Source organism: Branchiostoma lanceolatum, chromosome 17 (genome assembly GCF_035083965.1).
Source record: "Branchiostoma lanceolatum isolate klBraLanc5 chromosome 17, klBraLanc5.hap2, whole genome shotgun sequence".
Classification (NCBI taxonomy): Eukaryota; Metazoa; Chordata; class Leptocardii; order Amphioxiformes; family Branchiostomatidae; genus Branchiostoma; species Branchiostoma lanceolatum.
Window position 1 is genome coordinate 1,243,613 of NC_089738.1, and position 10,185 is coordinate 1,253,797.

A 10,185-nucleotide genomic window follows, 5' to 3' on the forward strand; every position below is an offset into this window, starting at 1 on the left:
TGACAAGCAGCCGATGAACGTGTAAAACAGGGTTCGTTAATCTGTGACAGGGTTCCCACTGTATGGCTGTTTATCTGTGACAGGATTCCCACTGTATGGCTGCTCCCACTGTATGGCTGTTCCCACTGTATAACCCTCGTTAAACCAGGACCCCATATCGCTCCACGTTACATCGGTCGCGAAAGGGGCCCTGGTAAAAAGACCTGTCACATATGGTTATGATGATGTCGCTACCAAAACAGCTTCAGCCAATCAGAGGGTTTGCTTCCTCTCATCGGAAGCCAGCGCGCAAAGAACGCTGGGAAGCTATCAACCAATCAGGTTACGTGTTACGGCTAGCTCATTAATTATTCATGAGCTACAACTGCCGTTTGTGCCAAACAAGGTCAGCTCATTAATTATTCATGAGCAAGTCTTGTCGACCTGCCATAACCATATGTGACGGGTCTTTTTACCAGGGCCCCTTTCGCGACTGTAAATAGCTGCATGATATTAAGTAACGAAGAATCAAAATGCCTTCTTTTACTTCTCTGTTCACTTTCAAGTTAACCAGTTTCACACACCAGTAACGGAAGAAGCGAAACTCTGCGCTAGCGGTCTTTGTAGTAGTTAGCATGTGGTACATGCTTCCTCTCCTTGAGTGCCCGATCTATTTTCTTTTTCAATGCGATTTTGTCCTGAGAATGCATGCAACCAGTGGAAAACCTGTCACAGATTAGTAATCTGCTTTACACATGCCATTTCTGTCCTGCCAGCACTGTTTTTGACCGAGGGGTTCTATGGGTCTTCTATACGTTCGATATGTGTTCGACAGGATCGGTCTATTCCATTTTTCATGGAGGTAAAAAGATTCAACCTACTATCATAGTTAGTATGTTGTAGTAAATGATGTTTTTGGCAGTAGTACTGTCTTGTACTGGGTTAAGGAAGTCAAATTTTATTCTCATGTCTGTGCAATGAATAATAAAAAGTCTAAGTTCTGTTTGCGAGTTGAATCTTGTTTTCCACTTCCAGTTTCACTTGGAGAGGGCTAATGCTGAAGAGTTTATTGAGGTCTACAAAGGAGTTGTTGCTGAATTCAACGTAAGCATAGAGAAGTTTAGACCTTCTTGACATCCTTCACTAGAATAAGAGAGTTGTGTACTTTTACATGAATCTACATGTTGTATAGTCTCATGTATAGAATAATGTAATTTCATGTTTTTTGAATATGTTAATCATTTTTTGTCTATTTTTTATTCTATATAGATTATAAGAATGCAAAACGGTGTATTCAGTATCGCCATCTGACCGTGGGTCGGATGGTCCGAAGGCCGGAGGGCAGTCCGACCTGCGAGGGTGATATGCCGTGTTGTATTCTATTTACGTCATACCCACCCGAAAAAAACACAATTTCAATGCAAAATATGGCAGAAGCTGAGAGTTTTGTGTCCTCAACCAAAAAAATTGTAAGAACATTTTGATTCCAACGTCCAAATATGGTAATCAAATTTCCAACAGCAGCACAACAGGTGCACTCAAGGCAAGTTCGAATCGAACTATATAGGGAAGCCTGGGCTGCTGTACATATAGAATACAACACGGGGTATTCCGTATCAACCGAGGTCCCAGCCCGGCTGCGGGTCGGATCGCCCGACAGCCGTAGGCCGGAGGGCGATCCGACCCGCAGGAGGGCTGGGACCGAGGGTGATGCGGAATACAACGTGTTGTATTTTATTTATGTCATACCTTGGTCATACCCACCCGAGAAATATACATTTCAATGCGGAATGCGCAAGAAGTTGAGGGAGTTTTGTGTCCTCGAACAAGAAACTGTAGCAACATTGATTCCAATCTCCGAATCCGGTATTCGAATTTCTGACGGCCGCACAACCGGCGCGCTCGAAATGCGTTCGAAATATTCTATGGAAGCCTGTGTGATAACACTTCCGAACCCTATGTGATCCAGATAGTTATCACACGGTCCGGAACACCCGTATCAGGCCCAGGCATGACATAATGTCAAGTACGAACCAGTCTGAACACCCATATCAAAGGTTATCGCGGCCCGGGTATGTTATAATTAAGTCACTTACAATTTAGTGCCAATAAATACTAGGTAGCTAAGTTTATTTTGGGTAGGGATATTAAAGGAAACAATACATTGTATCTAAAAATGTGTACTCGTTACACAGTACACAACTATGGACTTTGTCAAATGACAAATACCTTAAAGTTAGTTTTAATTGCTCACCTACGTACAATCATGATCTTGTTCTAACGTTCGCATGTACTACATACAGTCATATAGAAATGGTTCTTCCTCCCTATAGGACATGGTGAGTCAACTGTGTGCAGGACCTAGTGTTGCCATGGAGATAAGAAGCAAGGATGGTGCAACACCCCAGAGTTTCCGGGACTTTGTGGGACCGGCTGATCCTGTAAGTTGTTACTAGTAGTAATGCTTGTTTCATCTTAGGGACTGTACGATATTTGGGGGTGGCACTCGCCATGTCATAAAAATTTTCCAAGGCCCTGCACCCAAGCTAAAATAATTTTCTAGGCTCTCCCCCCCTCCTTTAAACTCTTGTCAAATATTCAAGACAGCAAGAAAATAAATGTGCTCCCACAATGGGAAGTATCCGTCACATCATACTTTAGATACAGGAACTTGTAAAACTCACCAGGGAAGGAGATTTGTCTCTTAGGCACCACTAACAAGAATACTTTTTAAAAAAGCTGGCAATGGATCTGTGGTGCCAAACCTCAGGATGAAACACCGTCAGAAACTCTACACGCTAATCTTGGTCTTGTGGACATTGCATCTGTGCTGCGGTCTCGCCGACTCCGGTGGTATGGACATGTGGAACGTGCCAGTGGCTGCATCAACACCATCACCAAAATGCAGTTGCCAGGCAGCAGAGGTCGTGGTAGACCCAGGAAATCGTGGATGGAGTGTGTCAGGAAGGACATGAAGGTGTGCGGCCTGACCAGCGTAAGCCCCCTGGACAGAGCTGCATGGAAGAGGGGTGTGACGACTAGCCGGCTGCTGCCCACCCCTGTGTCAGGGACCCCGGCATCAGTTTAATGAAAATACCGGATACTACTACTACTACTATGAAATGGTGGAAGGTAGTGTGTCAACTGAGTGTAGGATCATGATACAAGACTAAAACACTGTCACGGGCAGATCCCCATATCAAGACTATTTTCAATTGTTATCAACCTGAACCTCAGTAACCACTATGACTGTCCTATTTAAACTAATAAAAGGACAGGAACCGTGAATTTCAATACAGTTAAATCCAAACACAGAGCGGGATGTGTCAGAGAATGTTTTCATGAAAAAGAGCAACTTTTGATAATTTTCAACAAACATGTGTATCCAGAAATTAACAAATTAAATTGGTATGGCCTAATAACATAACATGACCAATTGTCTTCCAGTTTATTCAAAACATGGGGGTGTCCCTGTGGTGTAATGATCTGCGCTTCTGTTACCACATCTGGTTCTGATTACTTGGAACCAGAAGGCCCGAGTTCAACTCCCGGGTAGGACACCTCTGGACAAGAGGCGCATTGAGTCATACCAAAGACTTAATAAAATTGGTACATAACGGGAGCTGCCCTAACATGTTACGCTTTTTTACGCGCTCGAACTCACTGCGGTCCATTGCTGGTTGCCTGAGAGTGGTCAGGTTTTAATGAATGAATTTTGAACACATTCATCTAAAGAACATACATGGACAAGAAATGTATTCATACTGTTCATGGGCCCTTCACACTCCGCGTTACAGGCGGAAGACGCTGTGAGACATTTTCACAATTGTACCTTCTGATTTAGTGCTACGCCAGATAGTGTGCCTAACTTATTACGCTTTGGTAATTTTGCTCTCTTCGGAAGTTGGTGATGAAGTTAGGGAAATGTAAATAAGGCTTGAAGTCTACTATATTCTTACTAGCTTTCTTTTGACCGGAAAATTTTGACTGTGTGCACTTCTAACGTCATGTGAGAAGGGCTATATCTAGCGCATCCCAGCTCATGTTTTCACAGGAAATAGGCTACCTCGCACTGTGCGCGCGGCCCGACGTACGTCTTGAATGCGGCCCGACTTACGAAATCATTACGAAAAAATGATACCGCTTACATCAACAATACTGCGTCTTCTTATTGGGAAATATCTTCGCCATCTCTGTATTCAGTTTCGTTTTCATGGACGGTACCAATCACATGTTAGAGCGTAACAAATTAAAGCTGTGCGTTGAATCGTTCCGCCACCATCGCGGCCCCAAAAAATGGCGGGAAAACAAAGTTGCCAGACGACAGCAATGTTTACGCTGTTTTTCTTTGGTCGGTTTTCTTCTCAACAAACACTTAAAGGCCCAAATTTTTATGAAGTTATATTTCTTATGTGTATAATAGTTGTGTGACTTGTGTATCTGCTTGGCACAGGTCGTATATTTAGGTGCTGGGCCGTCTAGCTACGCAGTGACCCTCTACTCAGCGCTACCATCATTATTGTCAAAATAATACTTTTCGACAAAACAAGAAATTAATATGTACACATATGTTTTGAATGCAAATGACAATTATGTGCATGAACTTGGGTTATTTACCTTCCTTATCAGCATAGTCATTGGACACAAACACGGCGCACTTATGCAAAATAAGATCAGTAAAAAATCCGTAACCTGTTAGGGCGCGTAACATGTTAGGGCAGCTCCCGTTACTTATGAAACAGTATGGAAGTTAAACACACTCCATGCACTGCCAGAGGACTAGCCCCCTGCTGCAGTGATTGCACCACAGTATGGCCCAGGGCTATAAAACGGGGATGGGCACTGCCCTATACACCTTATGGTGTGGGAGGATTTTAACTTAACTTATTCAAAACATATTTATCTTAAAACTGCGCGGACAGAGCCAAATGTTTAACCCATGGGCAGAAATATCAGCTATTCTAAAAAGAAAATGCATGGTCTGTAAGTTTTTCTCCGCCTGTTTAATGCAGTGTGAGCGTGTATTTATACGGATGTATATGATGTAGAATTGTGCTATTGGCTTACCTATTATCGTCCACTTCAGTCTTTCTAGCGCTATGCTTGAAGAACATAGACCAGAAAAAATGCACAGTAACTGTCCAAATTAGTCTACAGACAAATGATAGTAAAGTCACTATGTTTGTCCTGCCGCTTGCTTGACGCGATGGAAGTAAACAATGTTGATCTGTGAATTTCACCAACATGCGCAGCACGTGGCGTTCACATGATAAACACATGACCATTAGGTTTTGCCGTGAAAAATTAACCACCGGAGCGGGGGTCGCTAGGTTGTATCAAACCTTCCTAAAACTGGCAAGAATTTCAAACCTCGAATCACCATGGATAGTCTGAATATCAAAGAAAGGTTTAACGTCAGCTACTTGTAAAAGATACTAATAGCTATCGTGTAAGTTGGAAAAACATGATGAAGTACGCGGTGTCGAATTACATATGAAATACGTCATACATGACGCTTCCGTGCCACTTGTTGTTACTGGTTCAGGTCTGGAGTTTATTCTGTTATGTCGCTGGACGTAAACCTTTTTCATTGTTTTGTATAAAAGAGAGAGATGGCTATGGATCATACTTGTGACGTTCTTTATTGCTCATGAGAACAGATTTTGGCATAATACACCGCGACATGTGGACATGACCCAAACTGGACGTAAACTGGTCCTGCACGTTATTTGGTCATGTTACGTCAATCGTAATTCATCATTTTGATTGTGGGGCTACATTGTGCCAGTTATCTTGCAGGCACAGTTACCATCCGCTTTAAATTGGATCATACATTATGTGCTACATCTTGTGTATAGTGCGTAATGCATAAATCACAGTGTGAGTGACAATGCCATTTTCTTGTGTGCAACAGGAGATTGCCAGGCATCTGAGGCCACGGACCCTGAGAGCCATATTTGGCAAAGACAAGATCCAAAATGCTGTTCACTGCACAGACTTGCCAGAGGACGGACTACTTGAGGTACATGTAAGAAATAATCTACAGTGCAGACATACATTTGTATAGTGCACTTTCATTGTAGCTACATGTAGGTGAGAATATACTTTGGTCATATTTCCAGACAGTTTTTTTACACTCTTGAAATGTGACCAAAGCAGAGTGAATAATTGCCAATATCGGATTGTCATTGAAGTAGGAATTTGTAGGGTTCGAAAAAGTCAAGCTCCCTTTTCATATTATACACAATACATTTAACATTATGTTATACAATGTTAATGTTTTATTCACCGCCTCTTCAGTGTCAGTATGATTATGTTTGAACCTTTTTCAGGTGGAATACTTCTTCAAGATCCTGGACAGCTGAGGAGATGATTCACTCCTGGAATCTGCTGTGTGCCCGATTGCATCACAACGTCACGCTGTGACCCTCACACGAACACGGGCATACACATTCATGGAAAAATACTTCGAATCCTATGGGCACATTCATTTTCACCCAAAATGAACTATTATATATAGAGAGATTAATTTTGCTGCTTCAGCACGCTCTTCTAACTGTAATGTCATTCACAAGATGGATAAAAACTAGCATTGAATTTGTAATGCAGCCAGTAAAACTAGATTTATGGCTAACATGCTGAATTCATGAGCATAAACCTACTTGTAGATGGCATGCCTTCTTTGAAATGCTTTAATTAAAAATCTACACTTTGAAGTAATCATTTGGAGAAACCCCAAATAGAGGGCAGACAAGGCGACACAAATTGATTTAATGCAAAAGTGATGCAATTTCAAAAGATATAGGCATGTTTTGCAACAGATTTTACAACTTTCAAAGTTCCACAACAATTTCTCTCATTTTTGATAGTTTTTCAAAGGGTTTTCCTGATTTCTTACCAGGTTGGAAACTTGAACATTGTTGAAAAAAGGTTTAGAAGAAAGATTAAAATCAAATGCACTTTCAAAGGTCATCCATAGTCTTTATCTATTGATTTCCGACCTAACTATTAAATATTGTGATGTATATAGTATAATGGATTGTATGGCCCAAAATATCTTCCACGTTGTTTGTTATGACATTCACCTTGAAGTTCCTTGACATGATTTTGTGTGTTTAAAGTTAAAGTTTCACTGCTGTCTTAAAAATTTAAGAAATAATACAATTATTGTTCATCCAGCAATTAGAATTTAACTCTGTGTCAGTTGAGGAAGAAGCTGACAATTTTGTCTTGCACAGGAATCCCTTGTCTATTGTCAACACTGCATAGTATTTTCAGGAAGACCAGTAGACTTCATGATTCTGTCTTATGACGACCATGATTTGTACATACATGGTAAAATCGGCAGGACAGACTTTGACTCTACAAACCTTTATCTAAAACGATGTGTGCGTTTACTTGTGCCTGTCATGTTTTACTTCAATAAATTGGAGAGATAACTGTGATGTCCTTATCTCTTCTTTCCAAGATGAACTAGTCCATGTACATCCCATATGATCAACCCTCTTCAACTGCTTACTTTTTGTCATGACCTATATGTAAAATGTGCTATCCCTGCTTTACATGGAATGATCTTGGAGGAAACATTCATGGCGACATGTGTTGGGTTGCTCCTCCATATGCAGAATGACGCTTAAAGCATCATTATGTAATATTTTGAAGTTATTTCACATTTTTTGTTATTTTGCAGAAACAGTCCACATGAGGTGCATCAAAAAAAATTGAAAGGGGAACTGTTGGAACTTTTTGGGCATGCTGATGACAAGATCGAATACGAACTGAACTTAGAAGTACTCACTAATAGGCGTGGTTGGGAAGCGGTGAGTCTGTAGTTTTGAAGTTGTGCAGGTTTGGGCTCACTGGCAGCTTGTGCAAATGTTGCCTTAAAAGTTTCTAGTTTGCACTTCATTATGTACTTCTTAAGTTTGTCTAAGCAACCTGCATACTAAATATCATGGAAATCCGTTGATCCTTTGTTCAGTTAATCTCCTTGGAAGATTTTGACAAAAATGCCCAGGGCCTGCAGTTGCAGAGCAAGCTGCTCGAGAGCCCAAACCTACATGTATGCCACTTCTTACTTAAATCACAAAGCTATCTGCCAACAAAAAATCAAGACCTAAGATAGCACGTCCAGGTCAAAAGATACAAAAGACGGAAGTTCTGCTGCAGTACCAAGTTCATATACTAGGGGGCCCAAAATGGACCTTGACGTATTCCCAACACCTACCCGCATACTTACAAATATCATCATATCTTAGGTTATTGAGTTACGCCGACTACAAAAATCTGGAAACACACAGACACAACAAAAAAAGTATCTCCTTTTTTCATGGAGATAAAAATGATAAACCAGAAATCAATCAACCAACATTTTTCCTACCTGTGAGCCCATAAGTAGTCAGGCTGACCTTATTTTACTTACTTTTCGTGTTTTTTTTTTACGAGAAGCTATATGCTTAGAACTGCTGAGTACGTCTAAAGAAGGATTATTTGTTAATCATAATGTCAAGTTTTCAACAAATTTTACCCTATAAGGTTTTGTATTTGTAAAGTTACTTTGGAATAAAAAGTTGCATGCTTTGTTACTTCTCCGTTTCCTTTCTGCATATCAGCTGCTTGTGCATAGGAAATGATTATATCATTGATTTTTTTTCTAAATAAATATACAATTGGTAGGACTTACAGAGACCAGGTCCTGCACTGTTTTGCTCTCCAAATTATGTCATACCTGGGCCTCGAAAATGTTTGATACGGGTGTTCCGCATCGTGTGATAATTTTCTGTATCACACGGGGTTCTAGACTTGAATCACACGGGCTTCAATGGAACATTTCGAATATATTTCGAGTGCGCGGGTTGTGCCGTCTGAAGAAAATTTGAATACTAGATTCGGAGGTTGGAATCAATGCTGTTGCGTATTTTCTTTGGTGGGTATATATGACATAAATAGAAAACAACACCCTCGGTACCAGCCTCCCGTGGGTCTCCGGGCGATCCGACCCGCGGTCGGGCTGGTACCTCAGGTGATACGGAATACCCCGTGTTGTATTCTATACTGTATGTATTGCTGCACTACTATAATCAGGTCCTACCTGGTCCTACCCCTTGGGACTGGACCTTGATTTTCTGCACTGGTACCCACCACTAATCTGTACTCAGGATGATGATTGTGGACGCCATCCATCAATGTCAAGAGTTCCTCCAGCCATCAGAAGAGACGCCCTACCAAGTAGCTGATGAGCATCTGGCTACAAGATTCCACTCAGCCGAACTGAGAGGCACATACTTCACCATACTACATGTAGTACAATTTTTTATCTCAAGAAATCTCTAAGTCACAAAGTTGTATGGCTGTAAAAAAAAAAGAATACCAGATAGTCTTTCATTATTCTTACCTCTATTCAATTTAATCTGGGTGGCCCAAGTTCAGCCATGATATTAAAGCTGATTTCAAAGGGGGCCCAGAAACACATGAGATAAAACAATACATACGATCCATTACTGAAGAAACATACAATCCTTACTAATTTGTTTCGCCATCGCGCTAGCACTGAATCTAGCTTTGTCTGGTCCTCCTAGTTGGTCTAAGCCAATATTAGTCTTAATTTAGTGTAGCTTGAGATATTTAGAGTTTAGCAGGATGGGATACGCCATTATCAAGCTCTTAAAAGCTAAGATATCGTACGAAGAACTGGTTATCCCGAGTCCACCACCCAACAAATAGTAAGGATCATATGTTTCCTAGTAATGGATCGTATGTTTTCCGTAAAATTCGTATGTTACCACGTAATGGATCGTGAGCCTGGGATCGTATGTATTCCGTAAAACACGTATGAATTCTGTAAAATTTGTATGTTTCTTGTAATGGATCGTATGTATTCAGTAAAATTCGTACAAACTCCTTAAAATTTGTATGAATACTTTGGCACCCCTGACCAAGATATTTTGAAGTAATGCTCTTTCTATGATCTGGTCACTTTCAATGTTTAGAGAAGGTGTACGATTCAGTCTGCTAGCGGTGCCAAAAAGCATCCATTTGGTCTTTAATGTATTTAGTATTAGGTGGTTTGATTTGAACCAATTGGCAAGACCAAAAAGTCCAGAGTTCAGAGTTGATTCAATGTCTTTAGCATACTTACTGGCACAGAAAATTGCTGTATCATCAGCATATAAGCATACTTCAGGTAAGTCATTAATAAATATATTG

At 40.8% G+C, this 10,185-nt stretch overlaps 1 protein-coding gene across 2 annotated transcripts in view; it reads left to right on the top strand.

Annotated features, from left to right (window-relative positions):
• LOC136422374 (nucleoside diphosphate kinase homolog 7-like) overlaps nt 1–7,424 on the top strand; it is a 42,587-nt gene extending 35,163 nt beyond the window's left edge. For both annotated transcript variants that reach the window (XM_066410101.1, XM_066410102.1), the window contains exons 10-13: nt 1,015–1,083; nt 2,313–2,420; nt 5,894–6,001; nt 6,312–7,424. In XM_066410101.1, coding sequence (XP_066266198.1) covers nt 1,015–1,083; nt 2,313–2,420; nt 5,894–6,001; nt 6,312–6,344 — 318 coding nt within the window. In that variant the 3' untranslated portion in view covers nt 6,345–7,424. The remainder of the gene's footprint in view (nt 1–1,014; nt 1,084–2,312; nt 2,421–5,893; nt 6,002–6,311) is intronic.
• The last annotated feature ends 2,761 nt before the right edge of the window (nt 7,425–10,185 follow it).